This window comes from Fusarium oxysporum, chromosome I (genome assembly GCF_013085055.1).
Source record: "Fusarium oxysporum Fo47 chromosome I, complete sequence".
Lineage (NCBI taxonomy): Eukaryota > Fungi > Ascomycota > Sordariomycetes > Hypocreales > Nectriaceae > Fusarium > Fusarium oxysporum.
The window spans coordinates 2,163,892-2,188,695 of NC_072840.1; the positions used below are offsets into that span (position 1 = coordinate 2,163,892).

The window sequence follows — 24,804 nt, forward strand, 5'->3', positions numbered from 1 at the left end:
AAGTCTTCTAAGGGTGAAGGAACACAGTTCAGCACCAAGGAGACGGTCGTGAGGGTTGGGAGTTGTGAATGCGCATCATCAGGTGCTCGAAGAGTATCGCCGCCCTCAGGAATGTCCTTTGATAGCATGGTTACCAGTGTTTCCTTTCCAATTTAGCGTTCCCCACGTCATCAAGTCTTTCATAGTTCTTATCCTGATTCATGTTTTTGTTGTCTCGGTCAACAGAGCGCTATCATAACCTGATAGCCTTACCCATGAATTTGAGACATTGTCTGTATCCGGACTTTCGGAAGCGGCTGAGAAATGCCAAGACATTTCTCGATAACCACGCAGTCCCTTGCATGAAGTGAGATTGTTGCAACGGTCGCAACCGGCAGATGATGGTTTGTTCAAATCCATTGGCTGATGTTGGATGTTGAGGTGTTTTTATCTATTACCCCAGCAAACTTGGAAGATTGATGAACATCATAATCGAATCATTAACGCAATGACTCGGTTGAAACCGTTTCTGAACTCAAAGTACTGCAATTAGAAAAGCGTAGGGCTGAGATGACAATGCTCTAGCAACGCTAAGAATGCCGCTTATTATTTCCCTTGTTTTGTCTTATTATCAGGGTTTCTCGTTCCACTCGTTACCCTGGTTGAGGCAGGTAAGAAAACCTAAGACAACTATCACACACGACAAAAAGACTTGAGCGAACTTAGGATAGATCTAGTAGACTTTGGACTATTTGTTTTTGACACCCTCCCTACAGCTCTCAAGTTTTCTTGCTCTCAAGGCCAGGCCTTGTTTCTTTTTCTTGATGTCTCTCTTGACAATAAGCCTAGGCCATTCTGAGAATCCAGTAGATTCTGACCTGCAACCAAATCTCAGCAGCATTTTTGTATGATGTGAGAGAGCCAGTACTGATTGGTGCAATTTTACAACTGTCATGGCTGATCTTTACCAGACAGTTCAATATCGGCAGATAAATCCAATGTAAAAAGTTGGATTACGAGGTTTCATTAGCGATTGTGACCCCCGGAATATGACGCATGTGGGCCCTTGTCCCCTTGTAAGTCGCCTGTAGTGTACCTGCATTAGCACATGAGGTGCGCACCAAATCCGAGTTGGGTTGGAATGAACATTTTCAACGTTTGCGTCAAAAAGAGTTCAACGCTGCCTTGTAAACTCTCTTGGGAAAAAATGGATGTCAGTGCCGCATGCAGTTTCTTTTGCGACCCAAGGTAATCTTGGCAGTGACTCCACTGTCAGTGAGTGATTCACTGCTTTCGACGAATCTCCCTTGAATCTATGGTCAAACGTTGAGTTTGCGCAGTGACCTCCAGGCCATATAAACCAGACCAACTTTCTCTCCTCCGTCCACTTGCTCCTCCACTCACTCATTCACTCACTCACTCACACTCTCTCTATTCAAACTATTGTCATTCGTTTCTTCAGTCACTCTTTTACCCAACTCGTTCGTTTTACTCGACTCTAGTAGTCACCCTCGTTTACCGAATTTTTCTTATATACTCATCATGAAGTGGTACACGCTCGTTCTCGCTGCCTCTGCTGCCCTGGTTATGGCATCACCTATTCCAACCTCTTCTATCTCACCAAATGGGCCGTGCCCTCAAGTATGTACCCATTTTCTGTAAAGGCATCATCCACGCTAACAGTTGGTACCAGTCTAAAGTCGATGCTATCCTTAAAGGCGACATGGATGCATCCGAATGCTGCTCATACGGCAAATGTAAGGGCGATGTAGTCATCTCGGTTGGAGAATAAGACTGTATCGCCTCAACTCACACACTCACTCGAACTTAACGACGTTACGAACACACCACTGCATACTAGCATACACAGTCCTTATCTGAACGACCGCAACACAGGCTACAAGAGAGAATCCAGCTCTTGTTCCTACACTCCACGGATTTCATACCCAAAGTTCTGTCAGAACCAACACGTTCAGTCTACCTGAGTCCACATTCATTTCTCGATTCTTTCTTACAAAAATACAGTTGATGCTTAAGCAGGTGGCTGTCATCCTGGGCTTGATGATATACAGGAGACTCAACCTAGTGTCCCAAGGAGAATGTATTACAACTGCAGGAGAAATGATTTAGATGGGCTGGCTTGGAAGAATCACGAGAAACATCAACTACAATTGTCACATATCAGGCAGGATCTGAAACGAATACCATATGATTTGTTAAACCAGAGTAGCATTTCGAATATGCATTGATTTGGAAGCCGTGAAATACCCCTCAAGTTACTGCTAATATCTACAAAACCCTGCTTTGTGTCCCGGATCAACAGTTCAGGGCTCGTATAGGTGGATCTCGACTATTTCCGCAAACGGCATCACCGTCTTATAAAGTTCACTCACTCACCGACGCTTCGGGCACTATTCACTGTTGTGCACGATCGGGTTATTGGTGAAGTACGAATGACCCAATTTGGTTGAATTAAGGCAGTACGATGTAGTGAAGAAGAAACGGACCAATTCCTTTCGTCGGGGTGTAGTTTTGAAGCTATCGTCACTTGGTGACAGGGGCCAAGACTGGCCAAATCAAAGAAATTCTTTTCATAATTTTGCCGATTAACTTGATACTCTGCTTCCAAAGAGACTTTATTTCTCGTCTAAGCAACGCGTATCTCAGCGAGAACCAGATAATACTAACGACGGTTTTGGCCAAGTATATTGTGCCCTGGTTGAGATGCTGGGATGGTCGAAGCGGAAGAAGTTCGAGATACTGCACCATGGACAAAGCCCTGATAGCAACTCAGCAGATACGCGCATTGTATCCCATTTGAGCGGAATATTTCATCTGTGAGAACTCCTATAAGGTCGACAACTGCGGGGAGGTTGCGATTAAGAATCAACCACGAATGGACCGATATCGGCCCTCAGTGTCGTAGCAGCATCAATTATGACTTAGATAGGGGAGTGGAGCGAGACATCTCTCAATGACATGTTTTCTATTATGTCTGAAGCGCTGAACTATTTTATGATTAGGCAGTCTTCTTAGACAGTGATATCATTTTTAATCATGCGCCCCGTGAGGGCCACTGTAATGCAACAACAATGATGTGCTTCAAGACATTTAAATTGGGAACATCGTGATAAACATACGATGAGATGCACAGTGAACCTGACACAAATTCGGACCATAAAGACGAATGAGAATCGAGATTGTTGCTCGTGAGGATCGACACTCGGTGGAAACGGGCTGCATGATACATCTCCTCGGTGTCGAATAAGAGTTGATTATGCATCTCGTCTCTTGCGTATGGGTACATAAACTGGCTTCAACTTCTTTGCTTCTGGAGTAAAACATGTAGGAGGGTAAAGGACAACATCTTAAAATTCACTCGTGAGTCGATATAAGGTCAATTCCGGTTAGGTTGTCCTCGGAGATATTCAACGGTGAAGAAAGACACCAATACACTAAGGTTCTAGCTCGACATACTACTCAGTGCGGAGACTGTATCTTCAATTCTTAGGCCTCACAAGCTCAGGTGATCATCATAGCAAAGTAAGAACAGTTCTTGAGGCTCGGAAAGTGACGTGAGCACCAGCAAGTAAAAAAGCTTGAATTACTACAGAGCTAAAAAGCGGAGTCAAAGGCTAAGTTAAGCGGAGTCGATCTTGATCCGCGAGTCCCTTGGATCGTGTTACCAACGGGTCCATCCTAGTCCTAGTAAGCAAGGTCACGAGGGGAGTTGGGTCGGTTGAGCTACGACACACGATGACGATGCAGCTTGTCAGTGGAAGAAATTCAACAAAGACATCCTCCACTGCCGAGGGTATCGTCATTGGGCCTGTTGAGCGGGGTTTCCATCGATAACATGCCTAGCCATGGATGTAGTTGACGGGCTGTTTGCCCAGGGTACCTTATGGCATAGAGCCATCTACTATAGGTATTCTCCTTCCATATACTACAAAGATTGCAGCTGTCGTATCCTGAAAGAACTCACTGCAACCCTTGATCCTGTTTTATTCGTTCATGCCTGTTCTGCTATGATTCACCTGATGTGATCCATGGATGTTCTGATATATCAGTCTTCGGTTGGTCGGGGATACGTTGGTGGGGCCGATGAAGCTTCATCCGCGTTAGCATATCGATTCCGAGTGTGGAGCGGCCAATCCGCTTTCACTGTCACTGCGTCTAACTTGGACCCAAGCCCTGTACTTACAGTACAGGGACATGCACACCACCAGCCATCCTTTGATTCTTTTGAGTCTGTCTGTCGGTTGAATATGAAGTCAGGTATCGTGATGAGAGACCATACTCGGCAGTTTCGATCATCTCATCGAGATGACCTCGAGATGGACCTGGAGATCTGTATGAACGATAGATGAGCTAAACAGACCAGCATTTGATTCTCGGTTACTTATCCACCAAACTGAGTTCCGTTCTTACACTTTAGACTCCAACTCTGGTGTGAGTGCGGGTTATTCAATAACATCACGTCAGAGGCGCTTCCTATGCGCATCCGGTTGATGCATACAACAGACCCAAGTCTCTCTTCTCCGCAAGTCCCAGCCCCCATTGACACTCTGCATCACGAGCTTGCCGACTCCAAAGTCACCTATACGGAAAATAAGCAGCACTTCATCGACGATTGCCGTGAGCTGGCCTGGGCCCAATCCAATGGTCTGACGCTGGCCTACTTTAACGGTTAAAGCTCATGGATATTCAGGAGCAATTCTGACCTATCGAATTACTCAATGGATGTCTACCTAGGTACTCCGTTCCTTGTCTCTAATAAACAGGGGTCTTCTATACTTGCTTCTTTTGAGATAATATGCCGGACAGAATAACACCTGATTTCCTTTTTTCAGGGTCCAATTATTGTCCGGTCTTGGTGGAGGAGATGATAGAAACCTAAGATTTGATGGAGGGCACGCCGTGGCCAGCTACCACAATTCCGTACAGCACTGCAAAGTCTAGGCCCGACCTATTTTTTCCTCTCAACCTTATGACGGAGGCGAATTCTCGCGATGCCCCATACTGTAGACGATGAAGGTAGGTAGGATTAGCCCACCGTGACAGTAGAGTCAAGGTAACCCAAAAACATTGATTGGATGATTTGCATGTTCCTGCCAACCCGCCAGTGCCCTAACGCCCTCATTACCCCAGCATAAACGCAAGCCTACGCAAACCTAAGCCAAAAGCCAAAGTACAAGGCCTGGCTGGTCCTCAGGCAATAAAACTTCTGACATTAAACCAGGATGCCAAAATTAATTAGCCTAAAGGCATACTAAGATATACTAAATCTACCCAAGTATTTTCGTCACTTGGGATAGAGGTCCTAAGTTTTCTTGCCTCCCTCCCCTAGCTGGCCTAGTAATTTTCGAGTCTCTCTCTCAATGGCCTCCGCATTCATTCTTGAATTGGAAGTGCCCGCTTTTTTCTAACATTGCCTTAGGCTCCATCAACCCCAGCTTTCACATCCATAGCACCATCACCACCACGTTACTGTATCACCATTCAATATCACTTGGCCGACACCATCTTTTAATCAAGCCCCCCCTCTTCTGCCACAAGGGAAAAGCATATCAACACTCCGATCCCCTCATCAAATTACATCCCTTTGTCTCTCGTCTCTAGCCTAGCCTGCAGAGCAGAGCATCGTGGTCATCGTATGCTCTACGGGCCAAGTTGTCTAGCGTCGACTCCTCTACCCTACCAGGCTGCCGAGGCGACAAAAACTAAATCGCCCAGCTACCGACCCGAGCTAGTAGCTCTCCCCAGATCAACGTCGGGTCCCCGCTGCTTTCTGAGACCTCCATCAACACAGCTAGGTACCTCACTTAGCCTACCTTACCTTACTTCCAACACATAGAGTCTGAGGCGCGCCTCAAATCGACTCACCAAGCGGCGTGCTCTGATTCAACTTTTCTTTCTTAGGTACTCTCCTTTTTCATTTGTTCAGGTAGGTCACGGCGCTTCCTTGTACCGTGTGGCGCTTGCGCTCCTCAAAGTCCAGCAGAGCTCCCGTCGCAGTGCTCGAGCCACCCAAATTCCCAAGCTTTCCGCAAGCAAGCTCTGGGCTGGCTCGTCACCTCGCCAAATGTATCGGTACCTTGCTCTAGGGCTTTCGCTAACGCATCGTTCTCCAGGTTTGGCTGGCAAATGAACTAGGGACAGAGTCTCCTGCCTCGCCTACCCCTCAGCCAGTCCAGTCTTCCACTCCTGGTCTAAGTCCCCTGATCAGAAGATCACATCACTCCTCTCAGTGTTCCATTCGGATCTCTGCGTTCTTGTCCAGGTCCCTCTCGTTCTGAGGCTCTCTCCACTTCGGGACTCTCCACAACTCTCTGCTCGCTCCACCCTCTCTACTCTACTCATCGGGCCTGTCTGTCCTGGTCCCTTTTCCCATCTACCTCTTCATCATAAAGCATTGTGTCGACTCGAGATCAATCCTCCCCCTCTCAAGTCAACAATTCGCGACGGTGCGCTTACATCTAGGACCCCCTCCCCTGCTGCGCCGCCCACCAGCTTTCCCCATTGAAAGCTCCCGCGCCACCCTGGTACCCGCAGAGGAACGGCAGTATTAGTTGGAGGTTCATACCGCCCGCGACTCTCTCCAGCACCACTTAGAACCTGGTCTCGTGTGGTAACCGCATCTCGACACAACCTGAACACTCGGCGCATTACATCGCAAAACCCAACAGAAGTAGCAGCCACGACAAGCAGCAAACGGTTCGCGACACAACACGGCACATTGCAACGCTGCTCCGCGACACGCGACATACTTCCTCCTGCCAAGCTTTCCCTCTGCTTGCCTTTCTTTGCCAATATCATCACTTTCTGCAGCGCGCCGCTGTCCTCCCCCGCCTTCCGACTGCAGTTCGCATACTCTCTCCGTCCTCCTCATTCGACTTGCAAACCGTGTGCCCGACGACGTTATTCGCGATCAACCACTTTTCGCCTGCCTGTTCACATCGTCGTTGACGCTCTCGTGGTCTTTGCAGATTGATATTCGAATTTTGGGAGATAGGTCTTCTGATCACTGACTATTTGCCACCGCCGCTCGTCTCTCGCCTTGTTGCCGCTCCAAGTGTAGCAGCAACCCCGCGTCAATCTCTTGGTGTCGGATTTCGCGCCTGCTTTCGAGCCTTTCACTGACAATGGGCCACGATTAAGTCTCCTTCGTCGCTACAGCACTGGACATCTTCGTCTGCCCAAATCAGTCCTCTCAACAAGGTCCTTTTATGAATGGGCAACCATTCTCCTTTACTCTTATCCGACAACCTGAATCTTCTATTTGCGCCTTGGGTTAGACGCGCTGGTGTTTAGATATTCTGTCGTATTCACTCACACTAATCAACCACTGGCTCACACCGTAACGACTTCTACTATCGCGATTTAACATTTGCGATAAGATCAGAGTTGCCACTTCTCAGAGCCACATCCCTTCGACACTGATTACAGCATCAGCGTTCTTTTTCTTACGTTTCGTCTGTTTTTACGACTTAGAATTTGGCACGTGTGACGACATAGTCTTTAGATATCCTCGAGATCCCATCTCTGGTAAGTCCATCTGCAGCGAATCTGGATGCTTTGATAAACATTCTGCTTCATTTATCGAGTCTTCATTCATAGACTTGTTTGCCCTGACTCTTGTTACATTCCCCAATATGGCTGAGGTGTCGTAGGGCCAATGAGCTTCTGTTCTTAAAAATATCATTCATTGTTCATCATGAGACCAGTCAGCTAATTAGTCATTTACAGTTTCGATTCTATTCATCCTTAAAGATATTTACAGCCTACATTTTATTTTAACCCCCAACTCTGTTTATTATCCGTGATCCGAAACACGACAGCTTGTGCTAGCTGGTTTACGTATCACAGATATAAGACTAAAACTCCCATCCACAGGGCATTATCAATCAGCAGCCTTGTAGATTTTAGATTGAAAGAAGCCAATTAGTGTCTTTCCTGGATAATGAGTTCTGGTCCGCTCAAGACAGGCCCGTCTTCCAGACTAGGCCAAGGATCTCATCCTACAGCCCCGGGTAACAACCAATCACTGCTCCTCGAGAAGCTGCACGCGAGGACATCTACACCAGATTCAGAAGCTCTTGCTAGTTCAGACGACGAAGGCGAGCACCGATACGAGTCCGCAACAGCAACATCACATTCTGCGTCGCAACCTCCTAGACCTGTCCGACGACCTTCGTGGTTGAACGAGACTTCTCAAACCCTGGGCCGTCCCCGTAGGGGATCTATCGCTAGTAACTCGATGTCTCCAACTACTTCTCATCCCAGCACGCCCTCTGGGGAGACCGGTGGGGCGTGGGGATCTCACTCAGCTTCATCTGTGATGGGCCGGGGATCTGGCGCACCTGGCTTTTCATGGGGTACGGCTATCTGGAACACTGAACGCAAAGATCCTCCATCGAGGCTCAGCGAGGTTTTGCCTTCTCCCACGTCGACCATGCCCCCGGGCGGTGGCAATTCTTTCTTTAGCTCAGAGATGCAGACGTCTCCGGTCTCGCGCGATCCTGCGCCTAACTCGCAAATACCTTTCGCTATTCCGCTTCATCCCACTCCTAAAACATACCGGTCTCAATCATACTCTGTTGGGCAGCTGGATCCTGAGTCAACAGCCACTCCGCCTTCGATGAGCTCTTCCGCCATCATGGGTCGCGCTCGCTATCCCGCGCTTCAACATCGACCTTCTCGACCCAGCATGCTAAGCGAAATGGCCAACGACGGCTCGATGCTTGGAAAAGTCAAGGAAGTCGAGGATGACGACGATGAAAGCCCAAGCGAATCGATGCAAAGTTCATTTCATCAATCGGATGCGAAAACAATTGAAATACTGGCTCGTGAAAACGCTATGCTGCGCCAGCAGCAGCAGCAAACGCAGTATAACAATGCCCGTATTCGACCCCGCGCAGTCACTGGCTCCTCCTATCCTGCAAACGGCTACCCAATACGAGACACTGTTCCTGAGGAATCTGATTATGCTATTGATGAGCTTGATGAAGCCAACGAATCTGGCGATATGTTGGCCAAACGGGCGCTGAGCAGGCGTATGAGCGAGTACGGAGCGGGGTCATTACGCTCTCCGTTTGAGAACAATCGCAAACCTGAAAACGCCAACCTCAAGAAAGCGCTCTGGTCAAGCTCACTTGGATTTTCTCCTTCTGATATCTCTCAAAGTAGGCGACATTCCTTTGCCAACATGCCTACTCGCCAAGGTTCTATCAGCTCTATTCCCGACGCGGCCGCACTAGAGCCTTCTGCACTCGATATGCAGCAATCTCAGGAGTACCCCCCCGGGTACCCCGACCCTGCCGCCTTTAGTGCTACTTCTCATGGTAAGTTAGGCGCAAAATTCATGTTCTTTGTTTGATGATTTGTTAACGCATGCAAACAGCAAGCCAGTACTTTGGCGTTGGCGGAGGTGCCAACATCGGAAATGCCTATCAGACTGGGTTTGCCAATCAATACGGATCTCCTTATGGATTGTCCACTACGTACGGGAACCGCGCACCATCTCCCCATCGTAATGTTTACAGCATTGCTCAGCCTCGTCACAACCAGCTTCTTCACATTGTGTTATTCAAGTGCGCTCGAGCTGACGTGTTCTACATCCAAGAGGGCACTGGTCTCAATGTCAAGCCAGGTGATCTGGTGATAGTCGAGGCTGATCGCGGCACTGACCTTGGCACCGTTGCTAAGGATAACGTTGACTGGCAGGCTGCTAAAGAACTCAAGGAGCACTATGCCGAAGAGCAGTACAAGTGGCTGATGATGTACTCACAAAATGCTGCCGTCGCGCAGGAGGGTTCTAGCGCAGGTCTTCTTGCCTCCTCTACCGGTCTTCAGGGAAGCGCGGTTGGAGGCATGGGACCTCCGAGCCAGCACCATGCGCAGGAGCCCAACGCTGGCGAACTTCGACCCAAGCTCATTAAGCGTCTTGCCCAGAACCACGAGATCCAAGCCCTGCGGGACAAGGAAGGTCAAGAGGCGAAGGCGAAGCGTGTTTGCATGCAAAAGGTCAAGGAGCACGCTCTCAATATGGAGATTCTCGACGCCGAGTTCCAGATGTGAGTATATTTACCACTTATCAGCAGGATCTGACTAACCTCTCTGCTAGGGATTGGAAGAAGTTGACCTTCTATTACTTTGCCGATTCGTATATCAACTTCAACTCTCTCGTTACCGACTTGTTCAAGATCTACAAGACTCGAATCTGGATGTCTGCTATCAACCCAGCCTCATTCGCTAGCCCAACTCTTGGTATTCAGGCTCCTAGTGGCATCGGCCCTGGAGCAGTGAACGCAAACCGTGGTGCGGGCGGTAATGACAGACGCCAGAACCAGCAGGTCCAAGAACCCCACCAAGCGTCTGCTTTTACCGGTGGAGCCAGAGATGGCCGCGGATTCCGCCCTGCTCCAACCTTCAACCAGCCATTTGGCAATGAGGGCCGCCTCGCACAGCCATCTGGGTACCCTCCTTCCAACTACCCTTACGGGCAGTTCGCCAACCCTTATAGCAATCCTCGCAGCAATGTTGGCTACGGTGCTGGTTCTGGTGCTATGCCGGGCGCTATGGAGGGCTACCCCGTTGGAGTTCCCCAGCTTGGAGAATACACGTCGATGCGCCAGCGGTTCCCCAACCCACAGTCTGGTCCCAGCCCGGCGCCTCACTCTCAAGCCACTTCACCTCTGGCTCCCCAGAATGACTGGGTTGGATCTTTCCAGGGCTTGTCTCTCAACACTCATTAATGCGTGTTATCACATACGTTTGGCGACCATGAGAAGTTCATCTCAGTACACTCGTTTACGTTCAGGCAGGCACAGCAGACTTCGTTTCATGAGAGAAACTGCTGGCATTAGTTGATGGAGTTGAGGATGTGGACTGACATATACAGAACCAGCCCTCGTTGGGCTTTCGGTGCGGTTATGTGATTGTGTTTTTTCGTTTTTCGATCTTCATTCTTTTATAATGGTTCGCCGTTTCGTCTACATCTTTTTTTTTTTTTTTGGCGTTAGCCGGCAATTCTCATTCGACACTCGAGTATTAAGAGATTGTTCAATAGCTGCTTTTCGAATTCCATATCGCCAACGCTTTGTTCAGGATCCATGATCCAACGGCCGATTTCACGACAACGGGGAGTAGGGAGGGAAGACAAGATGGCATTCGATGGCATGGATTTTTCTTTTACAGGCTGAGATTATAGACAGAAAGACCCGAGGACTTCGCATCTAACACTGTAACTAATACGCAGTCAAAAAAGGGGCACATTTGGGAGATATAGCCGGAATCATGTATGACAAAGACTTGATTTACTCATTTGCTTATTCGTGCAGGTAATTGGTTTTGTTTCTAAGGGGTTCTTTGGCTCGAGGCACGAAAATGAGATTATGTGATAGATTAAATTTGAGCTCAGGGTTTGCTTATACGTTATCTCAACGTGAACTAAAGCGAAGCTAGAGATTCATGGAATAATACTGAGAGAATAACTTCGATTGGCGGTTGAAGCAGATCCGGATTCTTGCCATATTGAGAAGCACCCAAAGCGCCTTCCCACTCCTGCAACAAGGATTGCACCTGTACCTTCCTCTCCACGCATGCTCGGATGCTTCCCACACTAAGTTCCTTGGCTCGTAGCCAGAGAAGACGCCTCTGAATGAGCCGGAACTCTTGAACATTCATTCCACCCACCTTGTCACCTCTCAACAGAAGCAATCCATCATCATATCATGCCCCCGCGAGCACGGAAGAGAAAAGCATCTGCTACGGGTGAGTTGCGATACGATCACGAGTTCACCTACAGAAGCTAAAAGCACATGAGAGAGCAACGGTACCGAAGATGCACCTCCCAGGAAGACAACCAGGGCTCCAAGGAAATCAGGTGCGAGGGGAACAAATCAACGCAGAGACAAGAATTTCATGCGCGCAACAAACGCTTCTTCCAACAAGAGGCGAAAGGTCTTCTCTGCTGAAGCCAAGAGCCAGATCAAGAAACACGGTGCCGACTTTGTGAAGTTCATCAATAAGGAGACCAATACACGGATGTATGTAACTTCCGGCACTTCGCTCGATCCAATTTTCTAATACCAACAGTCCTCGAATTAGCGTCGATATATTTAAGAAAGATATCTCTCCAGATCTTGCAGGCGTTCTTCCCTGGATGAGTTCTTCGTCGGCTCTCCAGAGACAGGGCACCCAAACTTACCCGAGGATGATTCTCAAAGCACTCGACAATTTACAGCGTGACGTCAGGACTTACGAAGACCTGGTCAAACAAGACAACAAGATCCGACCACCTGACTGGATGCGCTGGCAACAAGATACCAAAGACCTGGAGGAGATGAGCAAGCACGGTCTTGCGATGGCTTCAAAGATGATCAATCATTTTATTATGCCTGATTTACACGAACTTCCTCCCAAGCCTTCTGAGGGCGCCGGCGGAGTTGAGCATGTAGCATGGGATCTGATTGAGGAGGTTCTACCAAAGATGTCTGATGATATATGGGGAAAGATTGCGCAGGGTCATCTGAAGGCGTTTACTGAGGTCTTGAAAGCACTATCAGCTGAAGATGAAGAGTGAGTGATTTTACTACATTGATGATCAATTGTAATGGCTTGGGAGAGATCATATGAAAACCTTACTTATATCTGGGAGTGCAGCACCAAAGACATGAAACGAATTGAGTAGTATTACACAGTTTTATGAAGACATGTCTTCAATTACTGTAAATCTGCCTACCAATTGCCGATGACTTACCCCTGTCACCACCAAACCTTTAGTCGTTGCAGATCGAAGGCACGTGACCATGCACAGACCACATCGAGATGGTCCGTTTCGGGGCAGCCCTCGCTGACTCAGCTGCAAAAAGTGCGAGGGCTAGCGCATCGCTTAACCCACAGGCCACAATTTTCCCACGGAAAGTTGGATATCGGTGGTTCTTTCTCTTTTCTGAAAATCTTCGACCTCCTACTAACCACCAGGACCTCGACCAAGCCGGTATGTGAAAATCCCCCTCCTCCAGACTCTCCTTCTTCTTCTCCTCTTTGCAAGCCTTTGTTTTTCTTTATTCTTCTCTCGCTAACCTCTGTCGTCTCTGCCATAAACAGCCAAGATGGGTGCCCTCAAGTACGTCGAAGAGCTTCAGAAGAAGAAGCAGTCGGATGTCGTTGCCTTCCTCCTCCGAGTTCGCTGCTGGGAAGTACGTTAAACCACCAAGAATATGCACAAGCACAAACATCAATTCCCCATGTGGACGGCGGATTCAACCTGCTCTCGCTCTCTTGTTCTCCTCTCGAATTGTCCGAAGCGGTCGAATTTTTTGTGGGAGTTTTGAATGCTCCGCACTGGGAAGAAAATTCTCAACGACGAAGTCAACACACAAACTGTGTACGCTTGGACACCGATGAGAGAGAACCCGAGACGAAGCAGGCTGTTTATTAGCCGCCGTCTGTGCTATACACTCGTTGAACATTTGCTGAGAGTGCATCAATATAGCTCCGTCAATTGAACGTCATCCACCGCGCCTCTCGCCCCTCCCGTCTGGACAAGGCTCGCCGTCTCGGATACAAGGCCAAGCAGGGCTATGTTATCTACCGTGTCCGTGTCCGCCGTGGTGGCCGCAAGCGCCCTGCTCCTAAGGGTGCCACCTATGGTAGGTTTTCCCTCTCGAGAACAGAGGGATGTCAGTGTCTAACACAGGCCCAACAGGCAAGCCCACCAACCAGGGTATCAACCAGCTGAAGTACCAGCGATCCCTCAAGGCTACCGCTGAGGAGCGTGTCGGCCGCCGCTGCGCTAACCTCCGAGTCCTCAACTCCTACTGGATCAACCAGGACTCTACCTACAAGTACTACGAGGTCATCCTCGTCGACCCTCAGCACAAGGCCATCCGCATCGACCCCCGCATCAACTGGATCGTCAACCCCGTCCACAAGCACCGCGAGTCTCGTGGTCTCACCGCCACCGGCAAGAAGTCCCGTGGTCTCAACAAGGGCCACCGCTACAACAAGACCCAGGCTGGCCGCAGAAAGACCTGGAAGCGCCACAACACCCTGTCCCTGTGGCGATACCGATAAACAGCTCGCCCCCTGCTTCGGGAGGAGCTGGCTTTGTTATTCGCAACGCGGCTGTTCGGTTGTACATGCGATTTGGGAGGGTCTGGTTTTGGCACTGCATGCTTGGACTCTGGGGAGTCGGGAACCTTATTTGGTAGCACAAAAAATGGAATCAAAAGCAATTCCAATTTCATGATCAAGATTAAGAATATGGTTTCCCGAATTTTGCCTACCGATTTGTGATTGGTGCTGTGCCGTGATTCATGAGAGATGTTTACAAGCCAATGCGTCTATGAAACATTGGCTGAAGTGATTTCTAACAGCGTTGACATTTTCAGGGCTGTTTTGCTATCAAAAGGCTAAACATTTTTCTACCCTACAAACTTTTAAGATTCTCGAGCCTCGTACTGTAGTGCTACTGGATTAAACAAGTCCACTAAATTTGCAGTCTTTTCAGTCGGGAAATTGCCCGGAAAATTCAGTGGGCTCTTCTGACTATGATGTGGCGTTGATATTGTGGCTTGTCCAGCCAATCCAATTAAGCGCGTGATGTATGTAACCGCGTCAATCTTATTCACTTAACGCGTGAAGTGCAACCTCAATTATCTTGATAGAAATCAACTGAACCAGAGCAAACAGAGGACAAAATTGTTTATAAGGGCAAAGACTTATTTTTGCCATAGAGTTTGACGTTGAATCCACAAGAAAGAGATATACACTTTTGCTGTCAACACCAAGCCAACCCCTTCATTCACTTCTTCACACTCACTTACACCCTCACTTTCACTTCACTCTCACTCACTCACAACCATCCATGTCTCTTCAGCCGTCCTCATGACAGACCTCCTCCAAATCCTGCCCTCCTTTCCTCTCCGCCCTTTTGCAGCTCTAATACCAACAATTGAGCAACAGGCTCTCACAACAACAGATCTTCTCACCCTTCATCCCGCAGACATAGCAAAGCAGACACGCCTCCCTATCCTCGATCTCAAGCGTCTCATAGCTGCTATACAAGCGTCTCTCTCTGACGATCTCAGCCCACAGCAGCCTCTACTTCAACCGGCTGAAGAACCCAAAGTCATCAGTACTCTTGATGAGGGTCTGGATGCTGCATTAGGAGGTGGCGTGCCTGTTGGTGTGATAACGGAAATCACTGGTGAGAGCGGTGCTGGAAAGACTCAAGCTCTTCTATCACTATGCCTTGCTGTTCAACTTCCTCCGCCTCATGGCCTGGGCCGTGAAGCTCTCTACATCTCAACTGAGGCAGCTCTCGCCACAAGCCGTCTTGCACAGATGCTCAACTCAAACCCCATTCTACAACAATACGGTGACCCTGAAACTCGCCCTTCTCTTGATGCTATCCACAGCGCAGTCACGCCTGATCTAGAAACACAAGATCACATCCTTGACTTTCAAGTTCCCGTTCTTCTGTCCCGTCACAAAATTGGTCTCATCATTCTCGACTCAGTGGCCGCCAACTATCGTGCTGAGTTTGAGCGTCAGGGTTCTCACGGCTCTAATATGGCCGCTCGAAGTGCTGAACTCGTTCGTCTCGGTGCTCTTCTGCGCGATCTAGCTCGACGGCATAATCTCGCTGTTGTCGTAGCCAATCAAGTCGCTGATCGCTTCGCATCCAGCTCTACACCACGACATGCACCTCCTAGAAGCAGTGGCGTCGCTTATGAGAGTCCCCTCGCTTCAAGGAGTATGCCTCCTCCTTCATCTACAAACCTCCCTGGCACGCCCTCATCATCATTACCCTTTGCCTTACAAGATCCCGATGGTCCTCCGCCTCCGCCCGCCCTAATGCTTGATCATCAACAGCGTTGGTTCACAGGCTGGGGTGATGATCCTCACGCTTCTTATTCACTCAAGACCCCAAGTTTGGGCCTCGTGTGGTCAACGCAGATTGCTTGTCGTATTGCACTCTTCAAGCGTCCTGTCTATGGCCGTATAAGACAGGCTGCGCCAGTAACAGCAGAGGACGACTCTGACTTGGCAGCACCCACACTCAGAGGATGGCGAAGATGGATGAAAGTTGTATTTGCGCCTCATGCGCCTCAAACGGGTCAAGGCTTAGACGGGGCGGTCGAGTTCGAAGTTACTATGGGAGGATTAAAATCAATTAAGATTCAAAAGGCGAAGAAGCAATAACGAGCGTGGAAGCAAGGGCGTATATAAAGTTGTGTATCGGCCATTGGCAAAAGTTGTATTATCAAAGTCACGACAGGCTAAAACTCATTGTAGATATGCGCATAGATAGAAACCTGAAGCAACCAAAATAATACCTCTAGACTACCTAACCGCCTCATAAATGACTATGCTATATGTAAGGTATACAAGTTCCAAAACTCCATTCTATGCATATCCATCATGTAACCCTAATTACCTGGGGTGGGGAAACTCGTCATCCATCTGGAGTCGCACTCCAACATTCATGCTGATGAGCTCCTGTACAAGCAGCTTCGCTGCATACGGCATCGTCATCTTGGTAACTTCCCTTGTACTCTTGCATGTGTGGCAGTAACCCTTGTATCCGAACAGACCACACTGCTGGCAAATATCAATCTCAGTACCATCCGAGCTGATCATGAGTCGCTCCAGAAGAAGCTGGGAAGCACCGTAGGCGATCAAACAATCGCGTTCCATTTCTCCCAGGCGCAGACCACCATCTCGTGAACGACCTTCTGTAGGTTGGCGAGTGAGGATGGCTCGGGGACCTCGAGATCGAGAGTGCATCTTGTCTTGCACCATGTGCTTGAGTCGCTGGTAGTAGATAGGTCCGTTGAAGACATATGCCTCCAGTGGCTCTCCAGTAATACCCGATGTGAAGTAGTCCTTGCCCTCCCATGAGAAGCCATGGTCTACAAGCACCTGACTCATCTCCTCCAATGGATGAGAACGGAAAGCATCTCCAAAGCCATAGTCAGGACGACCGTGGACGATAGAAGCCTTGCCCGTTAGACACTCGAGTAGTTTGCCGACTGTCATTCGAGAAGGGAAACCGTGGGGGTTCATGATAATGTCGGGGCTCAATCCACTGTCAGAGAAAGGCAAGTCCTCTTGTTCAACAATAATACCAACGACACCCTTCTGACCGTGACGAGACGAGAACTTGTCACCCAATTCGGGGCGTCGAGTTTGTCTTGTCTGCACCTTGATTACTGTGGTATCCTTCTCTGTCTGAGAAATCATGACCTTGTCGATATATGCGGGATCTGCGATTCGGTACGAAACTGATGAGTCGCGGAACTCGGCAGGTCCACGGTCCAGTCCGATGCCAGTGCTTGTCTGGTCAAGCGGTGTCTCCTTCTTGACCATAGCCTCGCCACTATTTACCTTATAACCAACGATTGCAAGACCATCGTCATCCAAGGCCTCGTGCTTAGCGATTCGGCGCTTAATCTTGCCATCGCCCTCATTCTCAGGGTCTCCGATACGTTCTCTGCGTCCGTTGGGGTACTTCTGCAGTTCCGTCGTGTACTTTCTGAAAACCTGACAACGACCAAATCCTCTGTCGATCGATGCTTTGTTCAGAACCAAAGCATCTTCAATATCGTATCCTGAGTATGACATAACAACCACGGTGGCGTTTTGTCCTGCAGGAAGCTTGTCGTAACCGATAAGTTGAATGGTCTTTGAAATAACCATGGGCCGTTGGGGGTATACGAGTGTATACAGAAGAGTATCAATACGGTTGAACTGGTTGTATGCGATTGCACCAATGGCTTGTTTACCCATAGCACATTGGTAAGTGTTACGAGGAGATTGGTTGTGGTGGGGGAAGGGAATCAATCCTGCGACAGCTCCCAGGACTGTAAAGGGTTCGATTTCCAAGTGAGTGGTACTCTGTGTCACTTGGTCCTCATAAATGGTGATGAGGGCATCGTTCTCCTCATTGACATCGAGATACTCCACAATTCCACGGTTCAGAAAGTCGTCAAATGTCGCTTTGCCCATCTGAAGTAATCGCAGATGCTCAGGCTTGAGCTTCTGCTTACCATTCTTAACGATGATGTAAGGTCGACAAATACGGCCTTCATCGGTGGCAATATGCACGGCGTTGAAGTGTGTGTTGATGTTGATGCCAACAAAAGGGGAGATCCAACCTCTCCGTCGCATAGTTCTAAACTTTTGCGCAAATCGCTTTGGGTATCGAGTTAATGCGAACGGAGTACCGTTGATATGAATAATGTAGCTTCCTTCACGGTGCATCTCAGCACCCGAGAAATTGCGGATAGGTTCAACACCAGCATCTAGTGTAAAGATCCACCGTTTAACAGGCTCTTCATCAACGTTGGTAGTAATATGGGTCATCAAAGCCAAGTTCTTCACCAGACCACATGCTTCACCTTCAGGTGTATCTGAAGTACAAAGCATACCCCACTGCGATGGTTGAAGTGCACGAGGACCAGACACCTTTCGGGTCTTTTCGAACTGACTGCTTATTCTGGTCATCATACCAAGAGCGGCGATATAACTCAGCCGACTGAGAACGTGAGTGACTCCTGCTCGGTTCATATTAAAGCGTTTGACAGTCCAATTTCCAGTCTGAATGGCTCGGTTGATTCCATATCCAATGTTGTTGGCGTGGTTGCTAATCATGTGAACCGCGTCGAGAGGGACTGCCCTGTTGTTTTTCTTCAGGAACTTGTCGATCGACATCTTGACTCCAGATGTGAACTGCTTGAATAAATCTTCAAACAAAAGTGAGAGAAGTTGACCAGCCAGCTCAAGTCGTTTGTTTCCCACGAAATCTCTGTCGTCAACCAACTTGGGGTTGTGGGCGGCAATGAGAACCCTTCGAGTCATCTGAGCCACATAGATGGCCTTGGGGTAGAAATCCAGTCCCTCAATGGGCACATGGGCAATGACCAGGTTGGCCAAGGCATCGAGGCCTTCTTCGACGTGGTTACGGCGCACTTGAGGACCGAATGTGCCTCTACGGGAACCCATCTTTACCTTTGCTCCGATATACTCCAGCGCTTGGTGCTGAGTGAAAACGCCCGCCTTTGTCGCCTCGTCAAAGTTTACCAGGAATTCATCTTGGTATCTTCCATCTGATCCAGCAACAAGCTGCATAATTTCCATGTCTGACAATCCTCCCAGAGCCTTCAGGATGATTACGATCGGGATACCTTCCACCAGCACGTTGTGTGTCAAGAGAATTCTGTCCTTCTTCAGAGTAACGTACGTCTTCGACTTCCGTTCGTGTGTGGAACTGGTGACCGATGCTGAAATAATGTTGTTCTTCTCGTCGGCTTCAACAATGATACGGTTCTTGCTCAGTTGCTCCTGAATCAAAATGACCTTCTCGGTACCACCAATAATAAAGTAACCGCCAGGGTCGAGTGGGCATTCGTTCATCTCCTCCATCTGCGTATTGTTGGCTCCGGCGAGACGACACTTGGAGCTCTTGAGCATGACTGGCATGCGTCCAAGAGGCACATTCTTTCGCACAATCCGCTGCTTGTCTCGGATATACTGTATGTCGACAAAAATTGGCGCGGCGTATGTCATGTCTCGAAGGCGGCACTCCATGGGAGTCACTTCGCTATGTGACTTGTTGTCTGTCCAATCTTGACGTCGAGGACTGTCTACTCGAATATCTGTGAACCTGGAAAGTAATGTTAGCATAGCCAATTTACTTGATATCCCAGTACCTACTCTAGCCAAAAATTGCTGTCTACTTCGCTTCGAATGGTTCGATTGGCGCGTACGATATCCTTGATCTCCTGCTCCACGAAGAAGTTGTAGGAATCAATGTGCCTAAATCAAGTTAGAAGCGGCGAAGTACAATCGCAAGCTCTGCGCGCTTTATCCGGGAGACATACTGTTTGACAAGACCTATAAATCAGTTAGTGAGAAGGCTCACCGGGCTGATTAACATCCTTACCCTTGACTTTCAAGAAGGCTGGCAGAAGCTGGAACTTGTCCTCCTTTGTGGAAATAGGATCCGTAAGCTTCTTGCCATTATAGAATGGCTCCAGGAGAGCCTCGAAGCCATCGTCGACCGTAGGCATCTTGAATGTCACCTAAGAGCGCACATCTAAAAAAGGATGGTTTTTGGGTGCGTGTTTGCGCTGACTACTTTTTTTCTGCGGCAGCTTGCGATAGCTTCGCAAAAAGTTCTTGCCCCGCGGTCATAGGTGGAGCCGGCTTGATCGAGTGCGCCACGGTGGGGGACGAGAGTTGGCGATATGTGTCACGTGATATATTTCAACTTGTATAAACGTTAAACGTTGAAACGTCTTGGACTCTTTACCTTAGAATAGGCATTTTATTGAGAGCATCAACCTCCAGATTGTATATCATCCTACTCGGTACTTTATAATATTCTTCAGAAATTAGCAATATTACCTACCTTATTCACTACGAAATCGACGGTTACGGTTCTTGATCTGGCCTACCCTATGCCCCTGATGTTCGATTTCATTTTCTAACGGTACTAGAACGATACTTTCTGAGTTCACGTTATAGTCGCATTAACATCTAGTATACTATCAGGGTGATTGGTTTGTTTATGGTTGATATTCTGGGTAAGTCATGACTGCATGTTTATAAAGATTGACAAATGACTTATAAGTCTGAGATTACATACACAGTTGATATAACGATCCTGCTTATGTCCGAGGAACCTTCAACATGGCTCACGAAATGGCCTTCCTTTAATCGTCGATTTTGTGAATATAACTATACAATTGTAGCCATGGCGAATGCTTGACTATTCAGCAGTGGTAGCCTCCTGATACAAGGTATTTCTTCAGTACTGACAGCGTCTAGGATCCAGGCTCGTAGAAGCCCGTCAAGTGTAAGACTGGCACCACACTATCACCAATAGAAGCCAAAAAACCAGTTTGATTCCATTCAATTATCCGGTTGAAATCTAGAATAGCCATACAAAGAGTTGGACGCTTAAACGCAACAGTAGTTCTGTCAAAGAGACCGGAGAAAGAACTTATGTAAAATTGCGCGTAAACGCCAATTCTACAATTAATCCTTAACCCAAGGCAATAATCACACATGATGTTAATAAGAAAGAACAATTCGTCTTCCTCGTTATGGCCGTTGCCATTTTGCAACCCTCAGCATTGAGACTTTGCTCAACGCAAGTTGCTCAGAGACATGGCCTCGGGATCGTCTGTACAACATCACACCCCCGCATGAGCTTGTATACATAAGCAGGAAACCCTCTGCGAGTTGTCTATCTGTTCATGCCTAGCATCGATGTGTGTCACTGGGGTCCTTGACTGACATTTTCTAAAATGAGGAGACCACTCAGTGGTCCGTGAAAGCAAGCTCACCTGGCTCATGTGTTGCGATCGTAGTGGGATGAAGCAAAGACATGATTCTTGGCGCTGGCAATGAGCCCCCTAGTGAGTTGATCGGACCCTGACTTCGAGTCGCGATGGAGTAGGGTGGGACAGCAACCTGACTAGCTTGATGGACCACTTGTAGCGGCAGGTTGTAAAAGTCGGTGAAGGGATTGAGTCTTTTTGAAAGTGAGGGGAAAGTTGAGCGGGCACCAGCCAGAGGGACATGCAGAGGAAGCAGGTGGTGGATCTCGACGTGCTTCGTCAAGCTGTTAGTGAAGAATGTGTACTGCGTCATACTCAAGCCCGTCGATGATGCCTTAAAGAGACAAAGCTTCAGGTCATCTAGACTTGGGAAGATGGTTCAACGCCAGAATGGTTACTATCATAGCTCCCCAGCACGACTCGAGTCATTGACTGTATTGTTTTGGGGCTATGAGATAGTCGATATGGCGAACGAAGTTATTCGCAGTTTAGTGGGAATGGTGCCTGATAAAGGCGTCGCAGCTTTAACAGTCGCAACCACAACCCATCGGCAGTGGCTCAACTAGTGGTTCCCCATGTGCAACAGCGCCGCTCAGGGTGGATTTCGTACCGACCAAGCCGAGGGCCTTTGTGACCCCCATGGCCTCTCTGTATTTATTCAGAACGGTTGATGCTGATTGGTTTCGATGGCATCATATCCCAAGACGCTACTGCGCGAGGTCAAAGGGAAGCATGACGCCAGTTGCACCACGGACCAAGGCCATGACTGTCTAACGATCGGTTCCTGGTCAGGCTCCATGAAGTAACGATGCGGAATCTATCATATTTGTATCCCATGGTCAGCCACCGCGATTTCCGTGTCATCGGCCTCTTATTAGCAATGCCAGTCAGAGGTGCGAATCAGCTTAAAGCCCACGAAGCGCCAGGTGGAGGATTTATTGGAAGCGGTGAACCAAATTCGGCTATGGATCGTCATGTGTCAAGTGTCTGTGGCGGACGGCGGACGGCTGCTGTCGAAATTGAGTGGCAATATGAGGCCCGACTTGATATTGACAGCTTGTGCTACAACGGACCTGTCAGGTTGATATAAGCAAAGCTCCCATGTCAGGGCGTTCCTGGTCGATGCATCAAGGGCAATCTGGGGACATGTTAGTTTGGCTTTTGCAGTTCAGGATGGGATGGGTTTTGGGTGACGTGCAGGAAGGGTAGAAACACCAACCAATCGGTGGAGCATATTGGAGTGACGGGGATGTGCGCTTGGTCCATGTCTTGCGTGCCTCTATGAGACTGGGGGGCTTCGAGATATCAATCATTGTCCATTCACGAGAAGAGATTTTGGTGGGTTGACACGATTGAGGCAAGTTTCTGTCAACCGGCATTCAGAGACTCTGTGTGCCTTGGTCTCTAAGCTCTTTCACGTTACAGGCTCCTGAATGTCTCTGTGAGTGACTCCCTACTTGACTCTTGATTGACTCTTCCGAATCTGGGGGAGGTTGAAAAGGAATTCCAGGAAAGGCTAGAGTGTTGTTACGAACCAGTCAAATCCTGGTAGACGCAGAGGTTGAAGCTTCCTTTCGTAGGAGGGGAAAATGAGTGCATGATCCAATAGCAGCCTCAACTAGACACGCATCTCTCCTCCTCACCCTGCAGATTCATGCTTGTCTCACAATTTGTAGTGTGAATCTTTCGAGTAGCGCGGAATATCGACGAGTTATCGTCTAGTACAACATTTACACAGGTCAGGAGGGATAAATATTCCGATAAATGCTAGCAGGTTGAGAGACACTCACGATGGTCGCAGTGGAGGTTTTTCACCATTGTAATAAGCTAACGTGCCGCTGCCAGGGACCTTGACAAGCCATGATGCACAATCCTTGCAACCCTCCATGCTCATGTCAACTGCGCTCCAATGCACGATTAGATCCGAGGCCTTTATGACCAAGGCCTGATACAATGTGTATAAATCGGCCCAATCTCTTCTACGAACATGAGTCGACTATACTGTGTTTTGTGTATAAATATCTGGCTGTCTCAGCTGACATGATTTTCTCAACATACGATGCATCCCTCAGCACATATTCAAGCATTGTACGACACCCTGCTTATGCCATAGCCCACCTCTAAAGGCGTTCGGACGAGAAGAGCCCGAGGCTTATTCGACCATCCGCAACAACGACTACTACACTATTGGATCCAGACAAGCTTGAATTACTGACCTGTTCTATGCAAATTTATAAGCACAATTGGACCCTTCACACTCAGTTGCTTCTGGAACAAAGCCGACAGACCAATTGGACTCGGCCAGCACTAGTTGATGTGCCTAGCCGTTGGAAGAAGTGGACATTGTATCCATCCGCCATCCCTCCCTCCCTCCCGTCCCCTGGTGATTTTGCTTTTATGTTCTGATGGTGCCTGACTTGGGTCCCACTGATGGTCTCGTTAGTGGTTTCTTGGGCTCTGATGGACCAGACGCAGTTCTTGAAAAAAGTTTCATGTGAGGTGTCATGCGTGTGTGTGTATGTCATGTAAGTTACCCGCTTGGTCTAACAAACTCCAGTACGACGCTGGCATCTTGATTTTCAGGATAGAGGTAAGCCGAGGTGTATATTTAGATCTGGGTTAGAACAATCAGCCTCACTCTTGAGCAAGACAACCCCTGATCGAACACGATTTCTTGTCTCGTTCCGTATATCACCAAATGTTTGTGTGTTGCTTTGTATGTAACCGAAGGTGTATAGTTCATAAACGCAATGTTCGGTGTTAATATGAGAAACTTTAGTTCCCAAACAATGGAAACCTTGTATATATCCCTGCTGCTCTTTGCTTCATCCTTGACCTGTAACCAAACCCTGCGACTTGCCTTTACTGTACGGTACTGTCCGTGAGGCCCTGTCCCGTGTCCACATACACACGCGCCGACCTCTAAGCCGAGCGCCAAACACCCGCGTTAGGCCAATCTTTTAGGTCCCCATTGTCAACTGGATACTCCGTACTTGACCTATTTTTCTTCTCCTCTAATCACCCTCACATCAACCTCGACTATCTATCTACTGATCGCAACTTGCTTCCTCTCCTCCAAACCAGCCTGTCGCTCCTGGCTTCCAGGGCGCGCTGTGAGAGAGAAAAGCCTGTAACCAGATCATTGATTGTATCACCACCAAAGACACGTGCCAAGTGTCTATTGTACGATTGATTGTTGACTCCCGTGCATTGATTGCCATTTCAAATCCAGGTTGGTTCATCTTTTTTTGTCTAGAGCCTCTGTCTCTGGTTTGTCAAAGCAGGCACCTACCTCTCAGAAGGAAGGAACCTGAATGAACTGTACCTCCCATCTCCCCACTCCCGCCACTCTACCCTCTCTCAAAGACATCCATCAGCTTCAAGGCGTGTTGCCTGTAATACCACAATTGTTATTATATCATCTTGTTACTCTGTTCTGTTCCGTTCTGTCCTGTCGGGTTCTTTC

At 48.4% G+C, this 24,804-nt stretch overlaps 6 protein-coding genes across 6 annotated transcripts; 5 read left to right on the forward strand and 1 right to left on the reverse strand.

The window, feature by feature from the left end:
* The first annotated feature begins 1,385 nt into the window (after nt 1–1,385).
* Nucleotides 1,386–1,925, forward strand: FOBCDRAFT_2526 (uncharacterized protein). The gene is made up of 2 exons (XM_031181371.3): nt 1,386–1,620; nt 1,673–1,925. Exons 1-2 carry the CDS (start codon nt 1,522–1,524, stop codon nt 1,769–1,771), a joined length of 198 nt encoding a protein of 65 aa, XP_031042139.2. The 5' UTR covers nt 1,386–1,521; the 3' UTR covers nt 1,772–1,925.
* A 5,849-nt stretch (nt 1,926–7,774) lies between these two features.
* On the forward strand, nt 7,775–10,868 carry FOBCDRAFT_2540 (uncharacterized protein). Its single transcript, XM_031181373.3, has 3 exons — nt 7,775–9,323; nt 9,383–10,055; nt 10,106–10,868. The coding sequence occupies exons 1-3, from the start codon at nt 7,943–7,945 to the stop codon at nt 10,734–10,736; spliced, it is 2,685 nt and encodes an 894-aa protein (XP_031042141.2). The 5' UTR covers nt 7,775–7,942; the 3' UTR covers nt 10,737–10,868.
* A 720-nt stretch (nt 10,869–11,588) lies between these two features.
* FOBCDRAFT_210933 (uncharacterized protein) lies at nt 11,589–12,744 on the forward strand. Its single transcript, XM_059609317.1, has 2 exons — nt 11,589–12,029; nt 12,079–12,744. The coding sequence occupies exons 1-2, from the start codon at nt 11,905–11,907 to the stop codon at nt 12,563–12,565; spliced, it is 612 nt and encodes a 203-aa protein (XP_059466568.1). The 5' UTR covers nt 11,589–11,904; the 3' UTR covers nt 12,566–12,744.
* A 157-nt stretch (nt 12,745–12,901) lies between these two features.
* Nucleotides 12,902–14,263, forward strand: FOBCDRAFT_246686 (ribosomal protein L15e). The gene is made up of 4 exons (XM_031181377.3): nt 12,902–12,982; nt 13,093–13,184; nt 13,481–13,637; nt 13,694–14,263. Exons 2-4 carry the CDS (start codon nt 13,098–13,100, stop codon nt 14,059–14,061), a joined length of 612 nt encoding a protein of 203 aa, XP_031042145.3. The 5' UTR covers nt 12,902–12,982; nt 13,093–13,097; the 3' UTR covers nt 14,062–14,263.
* Nucleotides 14,264–14,637: 374 nt separating this feature from the next.
* On the forward strand, nt 14,638–16,194 carry FOBCDRAFT_283429 (P-loop containing nucleoside triphosphate hydrolase protein; the record flags this gene model as incomplete). The annotated part of the gene is made up of 1 exon (XM_031181379.3): nt 14,638–16,194. The coding sequence occupies exon 1, from the start codon at nt 14,875–14,877 to the stop codon at nt 16,192–16,194; it is 1,320 nt and encodes a 439-aa protein (XP_031042147.2). The 5' UTR covers nt 14,638–14,874.
* A 24-nt stretch (nt 16,195–16,218) lies between these two features.
* FOBCDRAFT_2559 (uncharacterized protein) lies at nt 16,219–20,138 on the reverse strand. Its single transcript, XM_031181378.3, has 4 exons — nt 19,937–20,138; nt 19,875–19,887; nt 19,708–19,809; nt 16,219–19,657 (listed from the first exon to the last, which is right to left on the reverse strand). Exons 1-4 carry the CDS (start codon nt 20,061–20,063, stop codon nt 16,426–16,428), a joined length of 3,474 nt encoding a protein of 1,157 aa, XP_031042146.1. The 5' UTR covers nt 20,064–20,138; the 3' UTR covers nt 16,219–16,425.
* Between the last annotated feature and the right edge of the window lie 4,666 nt (nt 20,139–24,804).

What these genes read in the sequence shown, in the direction of transcription:
- FOBCDRAFT_2559 (XM_031181378.3), bottom strand. Translation starts at nt 20,063, where the DNA reads ATGCCTACGGTCGACGATGGCTTCGAGGCTCTCCTGGAGCCATTCTAT. An exon ending in GACAGCAATTTTTGGCTAGA is followed by an intron (nt 19,658 to 19,707) that starts GTAGGTACTGGG and finishes ATTACTTTCCAG; the next exon opens with GTTCACAGATATTCGAGTAG.
- FOBCDRAFT_2526 (XM_031181371.3), top strand. Translation starts at nt 1,522, where the DNA reads ATGAAGTGGTACACGCTCGTTCTCGCTGCCTCTGCTGCCCTGGTTATG. An exon ending in CAAATGGGCCGTGCCCTCAA is followed by an intron (nt 1,621 to 1,672) that starts GTATGTACCCAT and finishes AGTTGGTACCAG; the next exon opens with TCTAAAGTCGATGCTATCCT.
- FOBCDRAFT_2540 (XM_031181373.3), top strand. Translation starts at nt 7,943, where the DNA reads ATGAGTTCTGGTCCGCTCAAGACAGGCCCGTCTTCCAGACTAGGCCAA. An exon ending in CTTTAGTGCTACTTCTCATG is followed by an intron (nt 9,324 to 9,382) that starts GTAAGTTAGGCG and finishes GCATGCAAACAG; the next exon opens with CAAGCCAGTACTTTGGCGTT. An exon ending in CTCGACGCCGAGTTCCAGAT is followed by an intron (nt 10,056 to 10,105) that starts GTGAGTATATTT and finishes CCTCTCTGCTAG; the next exon opens with GGATTGGAAGAAGTTGACCT.
- FOBCDRAFT_246686 (XM_031181377.3), top strand. Translation starts at nt 13,098, where the DNA reads ATGGGTGCCCTCAAGTACGTCGAAGAGCTTCAGAAGAAGAAGCAGTCG. An exon ending in TCCGAGTTCGCTGCTGGGAA is followed by an intron (nt 13,185 to 13,480) that starts GTACGTTAAACC and finishes GCATCAATATAG; the next exon opens with CTCCGTCAATTGAACGTCAT. An exon ending in TCCTAAGGGTGCCACCTATG is followed by an intron (nt 13,638 to 13,693) that starts GTAGGTTTTCCC and finishes CAGGCCCAACAG; the next exon opens with GCAAGCCCACCAACCAGGGT.
- FOBCDRAFT_210933 (XM_059609317.1), top strand. Translation starts at nt 11,905, where the DNA reads ATGCGCGCAACAAACGCTTCTTCCAACAAGAGGCGAAAGGTCTTCTCT. An exon ending in AAGGAGACCAATACACGGAT is followed by an intron (nt 12,030 to 12,078) that starts GTATGTAACTTC and finishes TAATACCAACAG; the next exon opens with TCCTCGAATTAGCGTCGATA.